The 19,372-nt window shown below is 48.7% G+C and overlaps 1 protein-coding gene across 1 annotated transcript; it reads right to left on the bottom strand.

Moving 5' to 3' along the window:
• Window positions 1–7,593: 7,593 nt before the first annotated feature.
• LOC103710147 (abscisic acid 8'-hydroxylase 3-like) lies at window positions 7,594–9,896 on the bottom strand. Its single transcript, XM_008795768.2, has 9 exons — window positions 9,646–9,896; window positions 9,229–9,547; window positions 8,991–9,143; window positions 8,482–8,745; window positions 8,315–8,401; window positions 8,164–8,242; window positions 7,972–8,078; window positions 7,776–7,894; window positions 7,594–7,690 (listed from the first exon to the last, which is right to left on the bottom strand). The coding sequence occupies exons 1-9, from the start codon at window positions 9,852–9,854 to the stop codon at window positions 7,594–7,596; spliced, it is 1,434 nt and encodes a 477-aa protein (XP_008793990.1). The 5' UTR covers window positions 9,855–9,896.
• Window positions 9,897–19,372: the final 9,476 nt, after the last annotated feature.

The raw sequence follows: 19,372 nt of genomic DNA, 5'->3' as shown, positions 1-19,372 counted from the left end.
ATAGATTAGAAAATTGGATTTCACTCCACTATTAAATTATCTTGCTAAGACGATTTCACACCATAATTTCCCCACATAGGATGGGATAAAATGTCATTAAAATATCTTTAAAATGGCTGTGTTTTCATATATTTATGTAACAGTAACTTGGCATGTAATTATCTATGTTACTGTTTGGAGGAATCGTACTGCTAATAAGTTGAAAATTGATTAGGGCATATTGCCTATTTTGTTTGTATGTTTGACGCTTCCATGAGTAGGTTCTGCTGCAAAACAGTGTAAGGCTAGTGTACTACGCATAGGCTATCAAGTTAATGTATCAAAGAGATAATTTCCATTCCACCTATACATTTTTTGTCTATGACTAATGTTTTTGACCATTTGGGCTTTTCGTTAGAACCAAGACTAATGAAAGCAGCGGAGATAGCACCACATGCAGAAGTAGAGGCAGCCCCCCACCTATGCAAGCATCATTCCAAGAAGGCCGAAAGCCCAACAGTAAAGCTCACGTTGTCGGCAATTCTTGTCTGTCAGTGAGTGATTTCTTGCTTACTGTACGATGAATGCCCCATCCCATTCCTTTTTCTTATTCTATAATCTTACCAATTAATGGCTTAAGCCGCTCTACATGTTGGGGGTATCATAGGAGGTGCGGCTTCGAACAGAATCTTTGAGTACGAAGCTCAAGCCCTTTGAGAGATTTCTCTATAAGCAGTCTTAGTGTGTATCTTTTAAGGACGAAAAATGAAAAATGGAGGAAGTGAGGCACCTTCCCCAAATTTTATTAAAATAAGCTATTTACATGGTATAATTATATAGGGGCGAGGAGAATACAAAGCAACTAGTGCACCTAGGAAGGATTTACCACTAAGGGTGAAAGTAGAGTTAGAAGCATAGCATGGCTATCCAAAGATTTCTTCGAGCATAAATTGCGCAACAGCATAAAGTAGTAGAAAGATTTATGGAAGACAATTGAAGGGAAAGTATGAGGATCTGTAAAGGCATGTATTTAGCTCTACATTTGCCATGCATAAAATAAATCTTGAATATTTATATGGAACCAAAAAATTTAAATAATATTTTTCAGCTAGCTTTTTGAAAAATCTAGAATTGCTGCCATGCCTGATTTGCTACTAAATTGTCATTAAAAAGCTGATCCCAACCTTTTTTAAAAGTTCTTATATTAGGGGCTTATATAGATTTTGTAAAAGAGCATCTGACGAAGATATGAGCTGTATTTTCCACGCCACCCCACGAAAAAGGCATCCTGATTCCACCGCCCAACCTTTTCTTACTGAGAGTCAGAAGCCCCTGAGTGTGCAGCCTAGGCTTGAGTGCGAGCCATACAAACACTTTGTTTTCAATTTTAAAGTACCTTAACCTTCCAAATAACTTCAGAATAAGGGATTTAATGAGAGCAACTATGATATTCATTCAAGACAGCTCGAGTTGGAGCATTGGTTTGCTTGTCTTTGGAATTGCAGAAGAACAAATAATGGAAGCCATTAAAAATTGTGATCTAGAAGACGTTCTACAGAGTCTTTCTTGTCAGTTAGCAAATTTATCTCATTGATTGAGCTTTTTTTTTTTTTTTGTGAAACCTTCGTATGAAAGTTTGCATTTGGAGAAAATTCTGGTGCATTATTTGAAATTTAAAATAGTTACTAAAATTTTTATCTCGCTGTTTAGGAGGGAAGCTTCTTCCAGTTGGAATTAATTCTATACTAGCTTGTGAGAGCCGCATCACTGATTACTTATATTTAAAGCAGCTGGAATGTAGCAGTCGATGATCTTGATATGATCATAGGAGCTCTTTGGCGCGACCGTTGTTGGCCTCATGCACCTTCTCTGAAACATGCTTGTCAATTTTTGAGTCAGGTTATTTGTTTTCTCAGTTTCACCACTTTCTACGTAAAGATTGTTGATGCTAACTTTGCATGAAAGGTCATTTGTTCTTTTATTTTAATTTGTTCTCCCACACATTGTCATTTAGTTTTAAGTTGTCTGCATCTTTCTTTCTCAACTTTTTCTTCATCATGGTGTTTCGAGTACATGTCTGTGATATTGTATTGATTAGTGTTGGGGGGAGCATGGAAAATCATGCCTCCGGCCTCATCCCTATCATGAAAGTTCGGGCAGGAGATCGGGATTCCCCTGTTTGGATCTTTTCTTCTTTTTTTTTTTTCTGAATTTGAATTGTCCTGCCGGCTTTAGTCCAAATTAGCCCGGTTCTCATAAACCACTTGCTAGAAAAATTCTAGAATTGCTCTTGTGAATTTTCTTTGACCTCGAAAACGTCTAAGAGTATCGAGGGGAGGTGCTTTCGGAGGCTGATCTGGCGGACCTGCGGCGATCATTGGCCTCCCATCATTCCTTGTTGCGGCAGCAGGAGATTTTTTGGAGACAGAAGTCCAGAATTCAGTGGGTTAAGGATGGTGACCGGAACACTAGCTTTTTTCACCGATCCACAGTCATCAGAAGGCAGAGGAATATGATCCGCTCCTTGAGGGTTGGGGCGGGCCACCGTGTGGAGGAGGACTCGGCAGTTAGGCAGGTGTTATTTGAGTTCTTCAGGTCTAGATGGACTGAGGAGGGGGGGATAGTTGAGACGGGAGTTCTCCCACGGTCGGAGTTCAGAGTGGAGGAGTCAGAGAACACAGCCTTGATTCAGCCAGTGACGGAGTTGGAGGTGCAGGAGGCAGTTTGGGGGCTCGCAGAGGACAAGGCCCCTGGTCCGGATGGTTTCCCTCCATTTTTCTTTCGTAGATATTGGTGCATTATTCGGAGGGCAGTGGTGGAGGCAGTACAGCTTTACTTTAGCCGAGCTGGCATGGCAGATGACTGGAAGGCCACCTTCATCACCTTGATACCGAAGCGTCCCGATGCTTCGGAACCGAGTCATTACAGACCCATTAGTTTATGCAACACCCTGTATAAGGTGGTGGCGAGGATCATGGTGGGGAGGATGAGGCACCTTATGCCACGTATCATTAGTCAGGAGCAGGGAGCCTTTGTGGGAGGGAGGAGCATCTCAGACAACATTTTGCTGGCCCAGGAGATGATGGGGGATCTGCAGCGAGCCTCGAGGAGGCAATGCTTGATAGCAGTGAAATTAGATATGGAGCGTGCCTATGACCGGATCCGATGGGATTTTCTGCGGCGGGCACTAGAGAGTTTTGGGTTCCACCAGGTTTGGATTGATTGGATTCTTGGATGTGTGCATGGGCCTAGCTTCTCCATTTTGATCAACGGCTCACCATCGCCCTTCTTTCGTGCTACTATGGGGCTACGTCAGGGATGTCCTCTGTCCCCGTTTCTATTCATTATTTGCTCTGATGTGCTTTCCCGAGCTTTGCACACTGCTTGTGGGAATCGGGGGCTGGCACCCTACTATCCAGCCCCGGGTTCCCAACCTATCTCTCATTTACTATTTGCAGATGACTGCCTTCTACTTGCTAGGGCGAGGGTGTCGGACGCCAGAGCCCTCCAGGGCGTGCTATCCGATTATTGTGTGATGTCTGGGCAGAGGGTCAATCTACACAAGTCCGCCATCTTCTTCAGCCCAAGCACTGTGGGGAGGGTGCGCCGGGAGATCAGGGCAACATTGGGGATACAGGAGCAGACAGGGGCTCTGGTGTATCTTGGGGTTCCCATCACAGGGAGGAGATTACGGGTGGCAGAGTGCTCTACCTTACTGGAGAGGGTGCGGAGCAGATTAGAGGGATGGAGGGCATCATCACTTTCTATGATGGGGAGGTTGACATTGATCAGGTCAGTTCTATGTTCCATGCCTTTTTATCTGATGGCTCATACAGTAGTGCCGAAGACTGTGCTGGTGGGGATTGAGCGGCTCATGCGGAGCTTTCTTTGGGGCTCCTACGGAGGGGGGCATGGGATACATCTGGTGGCCTGGGAGAGGGTGTGTCTACCACTGCGGGAGGGCGGGCTGGGGGTGCAGTCACCCCTGGTGCGATGCGAGGCCCTATTGGCACGGAGGGCGGCACAGTTTGTCCTGGAGCCGCATGGTCACTGGAGCCAGGTTATGATAGCCAGGTACGGCCGGGCGGGCCTTGAGGGTCAGGGGATAGCCCGGCGGAGGAGATCCTTTATGTGGCGAGAGATTGAGAGGCATGTGCCTATGGTCCTAGCGCATTCGAGGTGGCTGATCGGTGATGGACGGAGTATTGATGTGCTGGTGGACCCATGGGTGGATGCACTTCCCTTGAGACTATGGCCGACGACTCTCTGTGCTGAGGCGGGGGAGGGTCTCCGAGTTTCCGATCTGCTCCGACCAGGAGGAGCCGAGTGGGATAGTGACAGGCTGGGCCAGCTGTTTGGAGAGCATCTAGTAGAGCGGGTCTGGTCGATTCCCCTTCCGGGGTCAGGAGGTCCAGATGTCAAAGTCTGGAGCACCACCAGTAGAGCGAGCATTGGGGTCGGCGATGTTACCCGGCTTATTCAGCCAGGTTCACAGTCGGGGCTAGATTGTGGTTGGGTGTGGAGGTTTGGGCTACACCAGAGGGTTGCTCTTTTCCTCTGGAAGGTGGCCTGGGCGCGATTGCCGACATGCTCAGAGCTGTGTAGACGCGGTATGGGCCTTTCACCCTTATGCCCGGACTGTGGGGTGGACGAGTCGGTGGATCATGTTCTATTCCACTGTGCATGGGCGAGAGGTGTTTGGAGGCTGACTGGGATACCGGAGGATACCTGGAGGAGTAGGGAGTTTTACTTGGAGGAGGTTCGGCTTTGGGCGGGTTCTACTCAGATGCGGGAATTGGCTATTAGGGCGTCCTGCACAGCGTACCAGATATGGCTGGCCAGGAACGCCCGGGTGTTTTGTCAGCGTCGGCTGTCCCTACGGTTTGTGATGGAGCGGGCCTGTGCTCAGGCGACAGAGATTATCCAGGCAGAGCCAGCTCATAGACCTTTGATAGCTCGGGACATCTGGGGATCCCATAGTGCTTCGGCAGCTCCACACAGGGTATTCTTTACCTGGGAGCCCCCACCCCCGAGTTTCCTCAAGGTCAATTTTGATGGTTCAGTCTTGGACGGTGGTAGGAGGGGAGGGGCCGGTTTTGTTGTTAGGGGCCCGAGGTCGGATGTGGTGGCAGCAGGAGGCCGTCAGATTTTTGATATCTCTGTCCCAGGGGCAGAGTTGCGAGCGGCCTGGTTGGGCTTGTCCTATGTGCGGCGAGTACTTCGGGCGAGTTCGGTCCTTCTGGAGGGCGACTCGGCTACGGTGATCAGCTGGATTCGTAGGGGCCCGGTCGGTCACGGAGATGCTCATCCTCTGCTTCGTGACATATGGATGATGGTGAGGGAGGGTGTTACGCTACAGGCTATGCATGTATATCGTGAGGCCAATGGGGCGGCCGATTGGGTGGCCGCGTTTGTTGCGAGCCACTCTGGAGGCACCCTATGGGCTGGGGAGAGAGAGATGCCCGGAGCTCTTCGGGACATTTTGTATTCTGACTCTTTAGGGTGTATTCGTACCCGTGAGGTATGAATAACCCGCTTAAGCAAAAAAAAAAAAAAAAAAAAAACGTCTAAGAGTATGAAGGTCGGAAGGCAGCCCGCTCAACAGAGTTTGTGGCCGACAATCCTGAGATTGCATTGTTGGAAATAATAGAGAAGGAAGAATGGCTGTAAAAAGTTTTTTCTTTTATTTTTTTGAGGAAGCATGGAAGAAGTGAGAAACTTCCCTAGGAGTTTATTGAAAGATGAACAAGTTGCAGAGGATGGTGCAAGAGATGAGGAGTACATGAAGAGGGAAGAAAGTCTAGGAAAAAAGGAGTGCACAAACTTGTGGAGAATGGAAGAAACCGAAGCATTTCTTTCTTGCCAAATGTGCCACATTAACAGAGCCATCACCAGTTGATCCCAACCCCTCCTATAGCTTGCTTGCACCTCACTGTTGGAATCAAACAAATTTTGTTTGAAGTCATTTTCACCTTGGCAATAAGAGCATTGTTTATGTCTTTAATTTCACATGAATCATCTTTGAATTGAATATTGTGCCCCTTCTTTAAAAGTTGCCCAACACTTAAGAGATTGTGTTTTAGGCCAGGAACATAGAAGACATTAGCCATACGCTTAATGTCACCAATCTTGGTATGGACAAGAATATCTCCGCTTCCTTTCACCAAAAGCTTATTATCTTCACCCGTTCTGACTTCACTTTGGAGAAATTCATCCAAAGTTGCAAAAGCATTCTATTCCTTGTTATGTGGTTACTACAACCACTATCAAGATACCAAACATCAAGAGAATTAGATTCTTGTGCCGAACAGGCAAGAAAGAGAGTACCTTCTTCTTGAGTTTGATATTTCTCTTGCATGAAATTTGTCTCCTTGTTATTTTCTTCTATCATTTTCTTTCTACAAAACTTGATAGTGTGGCCAAACTTTTGACAATGATAGCATTGAACTTGAGATAGAGAAGATCGACCTCTGCCTCTTCCTCTTCCTCTTCCTCTTGTGTTGAAAGATGATCCATATTCTTGTACTTGATTTCTTTCTCTAATGTTTCTTCCTCTTCCAAGATTTCCACGCCCCCCACGTTGGCCGCCTCGAATTGAAGTTTGTACTTGAAAGGCTTGCTCAAGTGAGGGTGGAGTAGCTTGAACAATACGATGCTCATGAGCTTGTAAAGAACCTAAAAGACTTTCCATGGTTAGAGTGGATAAGTCTTTTGATTCTTCGATGGCCACAACAACATGATCAAATTTTCTTGTCATACTTCGTAGAATTTTCTCTACAACTCTTTGTTCTTCAACTTGGTCACCATATATCTTCATTTGACTGACGATAGATGTGACACGGTTAAAAAATTCTTCAACCGTCTCATTCTCCTTCATTCGCAACATATCAAACTCACTCCTTAGAGTTTGCGAACGAACCATCTTAACTTTTTCAGATCCTCTATAGGCAACATATAGAATTTCCCAAGCTTCTTTTGATAACCTCATCAACGGCTTGATAAATAAAAAACAACACCTTTTTGTCCTTCTTGCGATTGTCCTTCAACTCATGCAATTGTTGTTGAGTAAGAGAGGCTTCATTATCGAAGTCGACAAAACCCTTCTCTACAATATCCCATAATTCTTGGGATCCATAAAGAACCTTCATTTGAAGACTCCATTGTCCGGTGAATTTGGGAAGTTGTGGTTGCAACATATGGGAAGACATTAAGATAAACTTGTAACCTTGCTTTGATACCAATTTGTTGGAATCAAACAAATTTTGTGGGAAGAAAACAAGAGAAGAAAGTTGTTCTCTTGATGAATAGTAAAAAAAATAGCAAGCCAATGGGTTGTACTATAAATAAACTTTTCTTCTCAGGTTCTCATATATTTAAAACAACAAGTTACATGACCCTTATATAGGCCCTCCAAAGCTAATCCGAGATTAGGAGTATTAAGCTCGTTAGCATTCCCTAAGCATCAAATAACCACCTGATAAAGAGAAAAACCATCTCCCCATGCCACTTGGGAAACCAAAAGACATTTGACGTTTAGGAATTACAAACATTGGGAAACAACACATCATAAATGACTTGAGAAAATAAAAGGTCTAGCTTAATTTCTAACACTCACTACGTCTCCAGTGGCTCAACAGCAACAGGGTACTTGTTCTTGGGCATGCGAACAAGTGTTGGCTGGACACAGTTATCTTCATCAAGAGGCCTCCACCTGCAACCCAAAGGTGCATCTCAGCTTTTCAATTTACGTAAAATTAAAAAAAAACCAAGTTTTCAATCATTTCTTCTCAGTTTACTTGAATCTGCAGAGAAGATGATGGACGAAAACACAAATCTCCAGCTTGGCCAAGTTCATTCCTGGGCACATCCGTGGTCCGCTGCCGAACCCCAAGAAGCTGAATGGTTTTAATGGATTCTGCAACAACACAAGATAGATTCATCTCATGCCAACTCAAACACATTAACTTACATCAGACAGAAATTTAAACTTACATCAAACCTGGATGGATCGAACTTCTCGGGGTTGGGGAAAACATCTGGATCATGGTGCATGGAGACTACATCCAGATTCACTGCCCAACCTTTCTTAATGTCGCAGCCTGTGAGGTCCAAGTAATTTGGCGTTAGCATCAGCAATTTGTTTTCAGAGAGGGAATTGGAATGTTTAAGTTTGCAGCTTCTAACCATCGATGCTAAAATCCTGGGTAGCTTTTCTTGAGAACCAAGGCAAGATGGTGGCTTTGCGAAGTGTTTCATTTATTACCTGGGCTTCACAAATATACCAGATAAGAAAACTAGGATTCATGGATTAGAGAACTGGATGCAACTGTTTTACCTTGATGGTGTAAGGCATGTTGCTGACTTCGGACCAGGTAAGATGCAAACTGCCATGTCTTCGTTCTTGAATTCTCATATGCTCTTCCTGCCAATACGATGTCAGCTGCTACAACTGATTGCGAGTTAATAAATGGAATAGTATCAGGTTGTTGAGCTCATCATTACTCTGAGATTTTGAAGAACATCGGGGTTTTCTGCTAGAAATTTGATAAGCCATGTGAGTGATGCGGTCGTGGTGTCATGACCTGCAACAAGCAGAGTTAAGATATTGTCCTTGAGTTGTGCATCCGTGAGTTTATCTAAATCATCATCTGCTGCTTCTTTGCTATGCTTTCTTAGGAGGGTCTGCAGGAAATCATGGCGAACGTCCTTGCCATCCCTTCTCTTGGAGATTATGGAGTCCAGCATTGCGTACATCCGGTTCCGAGCCTGCTCCGTTCGAGCACCGTTAGAAAGTATTTGATTCGTCCGCTAAGGTATTATCTTAGATTGTTCTCAAAGCATTAATTTGTTTCTTTTCAGTCTGATGAAAACAAATTCATGAGGAAACTAGAGAGAAAAACATGATCTGCACCCATATGTGGATAGCACCGGCTGCTCATGATGGATCGAGTTCAGAGAGATCATGCTGTGGTATGTTATTTTCCACCGAACATGTTAGCTGGGGACATTACCTTCAGACCACGATGGAAAGCGCATCCCGGGATCTTCAAAGGCAAGGATGCAAAGCAGGATGATATAACCTTGAAGTTGGCGCGAATCTTCTCCTGTTCCTCTCCATATGGTTCCGCGCTCATTATCATATGGGCTATCACCTTGAGTGTGAACTGCAGATCGTTTAAGCAGCAGAAGATTAGTGAAAACTCGTAATTAAAGTCTCAACAAAGTAGCATCAGCAAAATCTTCACACACAGTAGAAGCCTCCTCGAGCACAAAGACTGTTCTCCCACGCCATCCCTCCAGTGTCTTGATGGCTAGATCATCAATGAATTGAAAGTATTTCTTGAGTGCATCCATCGATAGGGGCTCGCCGATCAATCGTCGGAGCCGTTTGTGCTCTTCACCGCTGGTTGTGAGCAAGCTCGTGGGGCCTAGCACCTGCTTCCCTGTATAGAACAGGTTCAAGCTCACAATTCCATCTTTCCCAGACAGCAATATCCTGCCTGCTTCTCTTCCTGTCATGAAGATAGTTAACCTCCCCAAGACACTTGTTTTGAACACCTTTCCATACCTGAAAGAAGGAAGCAGAATTTAGTGCTGAAAAAATTATTTCAAATTAACGTATAAAGAGTAAACTCAGTTCTGCAGGATGTGCAGTTTGGTGCTCACAATTGCCGTCTCTTACGCACGAAGCTGTGTATTCCAGAAGCGCTCGAAAATTCTGAGATAAATGAGAATGTCTCTCCTATGAGAGGCCAGCCCAAGCAGCCTGGGATTCTTCCCATCTGACTTGTGGATGACCATGAGTGCAGCCATATGAAACCTGAAACTATGAGCATGAAGAGAAGCACAAGGATCTGTAAGCTGCTCAAGTCCATCTCTACACACTAAAACTGCACAAAAAATTACCACCCTCAGGCAACCACAGTCACCGATGATTCTATCTCTAGGTATTTTCTTCCCTTCGCTTCATCGGAGCATATCCTTTTATCATTGCTTCTGCCATTCTGCAGATGATATGTGCCAACTTTCATTTTTTTTTTTTTTTTGATGTAAAAGAGGCATAGTGCCCATGTTCCTTGCATCGGCCGATGCATTTTGTAGCCACTTGAGAAGTTCAGATCTTATTGAACCTAGAGTTTCGCTTCTCTTTTGTATTTTAATTGTTTTTTAAAACTTGGTTGTCCGGGTTGCATTTGTTTATTGCAGCAGATGATGCCTCATGGAATGACTATTCATTTTGTTGCCGTTCTCCTTGGTATCTAAGAGTCCATCTTAATATCATTCTATTGGAATTATTTGAGTTTGGGCCATTGGGACATTCCCACAATTTGTCAGCTGTAATCTTCTTCTTGTTACTATGTGAAGCCTTTCATTCATTTCGATTTGATTTGTCTGCTTATGAGGATGGCTGAAATGGTATTTAAAACACAAATGGCCACAACTTCTAATATTCCTTGTAGGAACAAAGCCTAAATGTCCAACTTGTTAAATACAAAAGGATTGTTCGAAGGCCGGCAGATGAAGATATAGCCATTAGTATATTATAATGACAAGAAAATATGATCAAGAACATAAGTGGTGAGTGTTTGTGAGCAGTCAGCTGTGGCCATCTGCCCTTCTTAGATGGCAGTACTTGAGTTTGCAGGTCATAACTTGTCCACATATGTTGGACTAAGGATGATGCATTGAAACAGTACCAATAACCTCTGAACATGTCTATCCTATCCTGCGAGGATGGTTAATAAACTGATTTTGAAAAAAAGAGAAGCAATGACGAGAAGCAATTCCATCATTTCAACTATTAAGTGCAACCTTCATAGGTTTGCTCAATTTGAAGTTTATGGCCCAAGCTGCACTCAACAATATATGTTACATTTCAAAGTGCAGCAGCAAAAATTTCCTACAATAATTCTCAAGTTATTCTTACTTTCTCCAACATCTTAAAGGTATTCAGTTGTTAATCTTTGTGCATAAAATCCCAATCAGATCTTCTATATCAACCATATTTCACATTTTTCATTTTTCAGACTGCCATTCATAAATGAATTTACATGTGACCGATCTGATAATACAAGAAGTTATGCTAATACATGCACATGTACACATTAATTTAGCCTTTCACCACCCTGTTCAGCTTCTATTTAGAAGTATATCAAGCAAGTACTGGAGAGGTTTATGATTTCCATCTACACAAGAACTCCATGGGATCTGGTTCGAGTCTGTGCATCGACAGATTCGATATTAAAAGATGGCTGAAAACCATGGAAGTGCTGGGCTTGATAACCAGCTTGGTTAGGCAACTGCTGTGGATGAGAGATATATGGTGACACAAACTGCTGAATTTCTCTGTTGAACGTATCGCCATTAACCTTTGAGACTTCTTCTGCTGCCATCTTGAGCTGCTGAATTTCTTGTCCCACTTGTCCCAGTTCCTCATTCAGAGCTGTAAGAACACCGAAAATGTCTGTTGGCCACACACACACACACACACACACACACACATATATATATATAACTGAATGGAGAGGCATAAGCAAGAAACCTCATTTAAATTTAGTGTTTAGGACAGGCAGTTCAGATTGCTATAGAACCCTGGCCCCAAAAGCTGCTCCAATATGAGACTGCACATACATGGACTCGAATGGAATTGTTGTCCAGGTCCATAAGAGTGACACTCTTTATTTCTTCCTTTCTTTTTAGTAAAATGGTGACTCACACGCAACTAACGTAGGTGTGGCCTATAAGAATGTCGCCCATTTTTTTTCGCAGAAGATGTTTAACAGTAAGATTTCACTGGTCTAAAACAATTGATGGTGTCCCACCTTATATCATAAGCAAACTGGGTTCTACAACCCGAATATAGTCAGATATAAAGCAATTATAGCCTAGATATAAAGTAAAATAATTCAAAAATGAAATCATAACTGTTGCTGGAAATTGGACCCAGAGGCCGCCGCGAAGCCGGGGAAGGAGGAGCTCCGCCGCGGGGAGGGCGGACGGCGGTGCGCCGGCCGGCTGCGTCCTCCTGTGCCCTCCTGGGGGGTGTGAGAGAGCGGAGAGGAGAGTGCGTCCTGTCCTGTCCCGTCCTGCAAAAAAGCCGGTGGCCGGGCTCCCCGGCGCCGGCCCTCCGATGCTTAAGTCAGAGGGGGCAAATATGTGGAGAGAGCAAGTCAGAGAGTGAAGAAGATGAAGAGGATATCGTGCTCAATTGTGTCTGTGCTGTTTACTTGTGTTCCGGTCCTCCCCTTCTTTCCTCCCAGGCTCCCTTTTATAGAGGGATTTTATGTTGTCCGGGAGGTGACAGGGAGTTTGTCCTCTTTTGTAATAATTGGGCACGATTTGGCCCATTAATGGCGTAGTGGAATATGAGGCCGAATCAGACCGGAACCAGGGAGTTGTCACGGTCGATCGGACATGTTGGAGTGGTTGAACCGCCGGCCGTGGTAGGCCCGGGGTCCATGGATGGTAAGTGCATTTATTACCGAGTGAACCGGCGGTCAGGGAGAGCCATACGCTTTGATGGTTCAGTGATCCAGAGATCGTCTTGAGCCGTGTTCATTAAATGACTGAGTGCATCGGAGACTTGAGGGGGTCTCATGCATTAATGGCAGGTCGTGCCAAATACCTGCGGAGATCTTATGCCTTAACGGCTTGGAGATAGCGGCAGGTTGTAGTGGAGTTGTCAAGTCCCTCAGGGGGTTAGGCAGGGGTTGAACATTTGGTCAAGGCAATCGGCTCGGCAGGGGTGCCGAGCCGAGCTGGTCGCCCAATGAGGCGCCCTGTGGCGGGGTCGCTTCTAATGCTTCTGGTCGGCGCCCTTTGGTCGAGCGCCTTCTAGCCGAGCGCCTTTATTTCGCGCTCTTTCCTCTCTGGTCAGCGCCCTCTAATCGAGCGCTTTTCTGGTCGGCGTCCTCTGGTCGGCTCTTTCTAGCCGAGCACCCCTCTGGTTGGTGTTCTCTGGTCGGCACCCTTTGGCCGAGCGCCTTTCCGGCCGGCGCTTTTTGGCCGAGCGCCTCCGTGGCGGTATGACTTGGGGTTTTTCCCCCCAACACTACCCCCCGACTTCCGAGTTCCAGTTGGCTACCAGCTGGAGCGCGGGAAGTAGCTTCAGTTGGGTTGTTACGAATTCCGAAAATTTTAATTTATTGCGCATTTTGGATTATCGGACGCTTCGAGATGCCTTTAATAGGCGGCGTCTCTTCTTTCCCGAAAAGCCTTATTATTGGGACACCTTTTGCGAGGCGTCCTCGCGCCGTGGGCTCATGATGGGGCCGCACGATCCGATGGGGCGCTTCGGCGTTCGAAGCGTTAGCCCTAATTAAATGCGTCGTTCTGTCTTTTGGACCGACACGTGTGGTCATCTCAACGGGGTGCGGCTTTTCTTTTTGCCGATCGGGGCCGTTGGGGAGGTTTATATAAACTCTCCCCTGGTCTTCTGTCCCATTCTTATCGCCTTCTTCCAGCTTTTCTTCCTTCAGCCTTTCACGGTCCGAAGTTCTATTCTCCGGCGTCTTCCCCAGGTCGTCCTTTTTTCTTTCTTAATCCCTTTCTTCCCTTACAATGGGTTCTCTCCCCAGTGAGGTCGAGTCTACCATGAGCGTCCTGGAGGTCGAAATGACCGAAGAGTGGTTTTTCCCTCTTCACGGGTTCCGCTTGGAACCCGCCAGGCGTGGGGATCGGGTAACCGATCCTCCGGTAGGCCGGATTGGAGTGTACCTAGAGTCACTCTGGGCCGGTCTCCGATTTCCTCTTCACGGCTTCGTGAATGAGTTGCTGATGGTATGCCGGTTGGTTCCGGCGCAACTCGCTCCGAATGCCTGGAGGACAGTGATCGGTTTCCTGTCACTATGCTTACTGCACGGGATTCCGACCTCTGTCAACGTTTTCCGGCGGCTTTTTATTTTTAAGTCGAATTCGGGAGACGGTGAGTGGCTGTATATCGCCCTTCGGGCGGGTCGGCCACTTTTTCATGGTGCCCCCTCATCCATTCATGGCTGGAAGGAGAAATTCTTCTTCCTTGGTTCTGCACAGTCCTGGGGGTTTGACCCCAGGTGGGGACCGGCTCAGCTCAAGTCCATCAACAAACCCCCCAGACTTTCTCCTCGTGAGCAGGGGATCCTCGACGCCATCCGCAGCCTCAGGGACGGCATCTTACTGAACGGCCTCATATGTGAGGACGCTTTGGTGAACGTGGGCTTGAGCTCGGCACGTCCCCACGGTAAGGATAGTTACAGTGTCTCTTTTTATTTCCTTACTGTTCTAATGTTCTAATCCTGTTCGCCTTTGCAGATATCGCAAAGATGGTGACTAAAAGCGAAGTCCTCTATGCTCGCTTCCAGAAGAGGGCCGCCGAGCTCTCGGGCGAGCCCACCGAGCCGAGAAAGAAACAGAAGGTCTCGGCGACCCCAGTGACCCCGGCGACAGCAGTGGCCGAGGCGGGTCCTTCTCGCCCTGCGCACTCCGAGGTGGGGCCTTCTCGCCCCGCGCACCCCGATGCTGGTCAGAGGGAGGGTGCGGATTCCAGGGGCTCGGGCTCCCGGGGAGCTTCGGTGGTGCTCCCATGCCCGGTGCCCTTGGCACAAATCCCTGGTCGGCAGGATGCTTCAGTTGCCGACCAGGGGAGGAGTTCCGCGGGTCCCGCGCTTGCGCGCCCCGCCTCAGTCGTGCGGCAGTCAGATCGGCCGCTTGTCCGACCCCAGCCCCCTAGCTCCGAGCCGGGGAGTAGCCACGGAGCCTCGGGGTCGGCTCCGCCTAGGCCAGCCGATGCTGGCCTTCCGGGCCCATCAGGCTCGGGGGAGCGAGTGCCTCTTGCACTCACCTGGTCGGTATTCGAGGGCGATTCAGCCCTCGAAAACCCTCGAGTGGCGCGCGAAGTATTTCGGGTCGCGCTGCTCCCGGCCGACCGGGCCACGATACAGTCCATGAGCTACAATGCCTTCATGGACACTACCCGCTGCAACGCCGTCCGGGTAAGTAAAAATTTTCATCTGTGTAATTTGTAAAAAGTTTACTCGCAGCGCCTTATGTTTTTCTTTTCGTCTCTTTTACAGCACTTGCACGAGATGGAAATGCTGATGCACATAGTCCAAGACTACCGAGAGCGGACCCGGAGGTGCCAGCGCGGTTACGAGGAGGCCCAGGCGAGGTACCTGGCCGCCGAGGCGAGGTACCAGGCCTCCGAGGCCGAACGTTAGGTGCTCCAAGAGAGAATTGGAGCATCCGAGGAAAGAATTCGAGCTCTGACCGCCGAGCTCGATGAAGAGAAGGGCGCGCACACACTAACAAGGTCCGAAGTGCGCGCCGTCGAGGCTCGTTTGGCCGCAGCCGAGCTGGCGTTGGCCTCCCGCGAGCAGGAGGTGGGGAATGCCCGCCTCCGACACTTGGAGCTCGAGCGGGAAATAAAAACCCTCGAGCGGAAGGCCGCATACCGCGAGGCTCGGGAGCGAGCCCAGAACGCGGTAAGGCTCTTCCGCGAGTCGGAGGAGTTTCACGACCTCCTAGCAGAGGAGGGCGTGAACGGGCTAATTCAGGGCTTCCGCGGCGGCTTCTCTCGGATTTCGATGTAAACCTGCTCCAACCGGGAGCAGGGGTCGAGAGGCCGGAGGCGGAGGCAGAAACTCCGGGGGCCGACCAGGGAGGTCCAGCCGAGGCGACCGAAGCCGCCCCCGAAGCCGCCCCTGAGGCTACTCCCATTGCTGCCGAGGCTACTGAAGCCCCGACTGCTGAGCCTACCGCTCCCGATACTGCCGAAGCCGAAGTGGTCGAGCTCGAGCCTTAGTGTAATTTTTGTTATTTTGTAAAGTCGGGATGGCCCCCCATACTTGTAAGGGCCGAACCCGAATTTTTGTACTCAGCCTACGGGCTTTTTGAAATGAATATACTTTTTTGGAAACTCGTCTGTTGTAGTCCAAGTTTCTCTGCTCGGATCCATTTTAGGTTCCGAGGACATGGGCTCTAGGGCCTCAGCTTTACCCGCCACAGGGTTAGGTTTTAGGTTTGGTTAGCCGAGCTCCATTGCTCGGTCCTTCGACCAGTGGTATAGCGACGCTCATGCTTATACCAAGGGGATTTGGGCTCGGAGAATTTTTTCGAGCCTAGTCCAGAATTCGACCAAGCCCTGGGGCGGTCGCTAGGACTTGGATTTTTTAGCGTAGTGAACTTTGAATCCGAGCCTCGGGTTGCCGGGGCGGACCGGATTCTTTTCCAGCGAATGCGTCGAATGCTCGTCAGCTCGTGACGGGGATTCAACAGACTAGGTTTATACTAAGTTTGTTGGTATCGTGAGTGTTTTCACGCCGAGGCGACTAAAACATTCTGCTCGGAGTCCACTCTTTGAGGACGTCGGCAGAGAAATCCAAAACATAATGTAGAAACATTAAATGAATGGGTACCTTGTACCGTGTGCGTCCTTGCGCCGAGGCGACTGAAGATGCTTCCTCTGCTCGGGGTCCGCTCTTTAAGGGCGTCAGCAGAGATCCAAGAATAGATAAGATAATGTAAAAAATATTAAATAAATGGGTACCTTGTACCGTGTGCGTCCTTGCGCCGAGGCGACTGAAGACGCTTCCTCTGCTCGGGGTCCGCTCCTTAAGGACGTCGGCAGAGATCCAAGAATAGATAAGATAATGTAAAAACATTAAATAAATGGGTACCTTGTACCGTATGCGTCCTTGCGCCGAGGCGACTGAAGACGCTTCCTCTGCTCGGGGTCCGCTCCTTAAGGACGTCGGCAGAGATCCAAGAATAGATAAGTAATGTAAAAACTTTAAATAAATGGGTACCTTGTACCGTGTGCGTCCTTGCGCCGAGGCGACTGAAGACGCTTCCTCTGCTCGGGGTCCGCTCTTTAAGGACGTCGGCAGAGATCCAAGAATAGATAAGTAATGTAAAAACTTTAAATAAATGGGTACCTTGTACTGTGTGCGTCCTTGCGCCGAGGCGACTGAAGACGCTTCCTCTTGTACCGTGTGCGTCCTTGCGCCGAGGCGACTGAAAACGCTTCCTCTGCTCGGGGTCCGCTCTTTGAGGACGTCGGCAGAGAAATTCGGTGATGGAGAACGAGCCGAGCTCGTTGGTTGAAGCCGGTGGAGAACGAGCCGAGCTCGTCTTGGTCAGTGAAGACCGCATCCCAACGTATCGGGGCATCTCGACGTCTCGAGGCATCCCGGCCTAGGTCGGGGTAGGAGAACGAGCCGAGCTCGTTGGTCGATGGAGCACGAGCCGAGCTCGTCGGTGGAAGTCGATGGAGGACGAGCCGAGCTCGTCGGTCACTTAAGACCGTATCTCGACGTCTCGAGCCATTCCGACGGATCGGGGCATCCCGACGTCTCGGGGCATCCTGACCGTGGTCAGGGTAGGAGAACGAGCCGAGCTCGTTGGCCGATGGAGCACGAGCCGAGCTCGTCGGTGGAAGTCGATGGAGGACGAGTCGAGCTCGTCGGTCACTTAAGGCCGTATCTCGACGTCTCGAGCCATCCCGACGGATCGGGGCATCCCGACGTCTCGGGGCATCCTGATCGTGGTCAGGGTAGGAGAACGAGCCGAGCTCGTTGGCCGATGGAGCACGAGCCGAGCTCGTCGGTGGAAGTCGATGGAGAACGAGCCGAGCTCGTCGGTCACTTAAGACCGTATCTCGACGTCTCGAGCCATCCCGACGGATCGGGGCATCCCGACGTCTCGGGGCATCCTGATCGTGGTCAGGGTAGGAGAACGAGCCGAGCTCGTTGGCCGATGGAGCACGAGCCGAGCTCGTCGGTGGAAGTCGATGGAGAACAAGCCGAGCTCGTCAGTCACTTAAGACCGTATCTCGACATCTCGAGCCATCCCGACAGGTCGGGGCATCCCGACGTCTCGGGGCATCCTGACCGTGGTCAGGGTAGGAGAACGAGCCGAGCTCGTTGGCCGATGGAGTACGTATCACGAACTCACGAACATCTTCAGGGAATCCTCGTAAGTCCCCCATCATTCCGAGATATCGGGGTATCCCAACCGTGGTCAGGGGAGGAGAAATAAACCTGGGATCATGAGATAACTAGGAAAATCGGTGAGCTTGAAATGAGTATGCAGACCATAAGTTTATTATGAAATGAAATTTATAGAATGAAATTCAATAGTTGAATAATGAGGGACCCCTTGGGGTTCTACTGGTGGTACACGCGGAGATTTTCAGAACTCCAGCTCCGCGGAATGGGAGTCCCATCTAGAGACTCCAATTTATAAGTTCCGGGTCGGCGGATGCGCGTGACTCGGTATGGTCCTTCCCAGTTCGGGGCCAGCTTCCCTTGCTCAGTTGGTCGGGAGGCTTCAGCTTTTCTGAGGACAAGGTCCCCTGGTCTGAAAGATTTGACTTTGACCCTGGTGTTGTAGTACTGAGCTGTCCTTTGCTGATACCTCGCCATACGAACTCGGACGGCCTCCCTTGTTTCCTCGACTAAGTCAAGGTTACTTCTGAGCTGCAAAGAGTTGGAGCTGGCGTCATGATGCTCGACTCTTGGAGAAGGAATCCCAATCTCCAGTGGGATGACAGCCTCCGTCCCGTATGTCAGGTTGAAGGGAGTCTCGCCGGTGGGGACGCGGAACGTGGTCCGGTAAGTCCACAGGACATTGTATAGGTCTTCGACCCATTGTCCTTTGGATTTGTCGAGCCTGGCTTTGAGACCCTGCAAAATAGTACGGTTTGTTACCTCGATTTCTCCGTTCGTCTGAGGGTGCGCGACCGAGGTGAAGCGGTGGTCAATGCCAAGCTCGGAGCAGAATTCTCTGAAGTGAATGTTGTCAAACTGGCGACCGTTGTCAGAGATGAGGATGCGGGGAAGCCCGAATCTGCAGATTATGGACTTCCAGACGAAATTCCGCATCTTCTGCTCGATGATCTGGGCGAGGGGCTCAGCTTCCACCCACTTTGTGAAATAGTCGATGGAGACGACCAGGAACTTCCTTTGCCCGGTGGGCTCTTGGAGATACTCCAGTACTCCAGGCTCGTCTGTACTGGGCTTTTGGAGATACTCCAGTACTACCGTTTTGGGAAGCTCGCTCATGCGAGAGGACGCCAGCTTTGATAGCTGGTCGGCCCTGAGATTCTCCAACCTGGTAACATGTTGAATGTGAAAAGAATCCAGGGTCGAGGTGAGATCCCGTACCTTCTGAAGATACTTCTGCATGGTCGGGTCTCTGGCTTCAAAGTCGCCCATAATTTGGTTGACGACGAGCTGAGAATCACTGAAGGCTTTTAAGTCCTTCACTCCTAGCTCTTTGGTTAGCTTGAGCCCGGCGATAAGCGCTTCGTACTCCGCCATATTATTGGAAGCGAGAAACTCGAGGCGCAAGGCTTGCTCGGCGACCACCCCCTCCGGGCTGGTGAGGATAAGTCCCGCTCCACTACCCCCCGAGTTTG

The sequence above is a fragment of the Phoenix dactylifera genome, unplaced genomic scaffold (genome assembly GCF_009389715.1).
Source record: "Phoenix dactylifera cultivar Barhee BC4 unplaced genomic scaffold, palm_55x_up_171113_PBpolish2nd_filt_p 000046F, whole genome shotgun sequence".
Classification (NCBI taxonomy): domain Eukaryota; kingdom Viridiplantae; phylum Streptophyta; class Magnoliopsida; order Arecales; family Arecaceae; genus Phoenix; species Phoenix dactylifera.
This window is presented reverse-complemented; position numbering and strand designations above follow the sequence as displayed.

What these genes read in the sequence shown, in the direction of transcription:
- LOC103710147 (XM_008795768.2), bottom strand. Translation starts at nt 9,854, where the DNA reads ATGGACTTGAGCAGCTTACAGATCCTTGTGCTTCTCTTCATGCTCATA. An exon ending in ACATGCCTTACACCATCAAG is followed by an intron (nt 8,243 to 8,314) that starts GTAAAACAGTTG and finishes TGTGAAGCCCAG; the next exon opens with GTAATAAATGAAACACTTCG. An exon ending in CCAGGATTTTAGCATCGATG is followed by an intron (nt 8,079 to 8,163) that starts GTTAGAAGCTGC and finishes TGGACCTCACAG; the next exon opens with GCTGCGACATTAAGAAAGGT.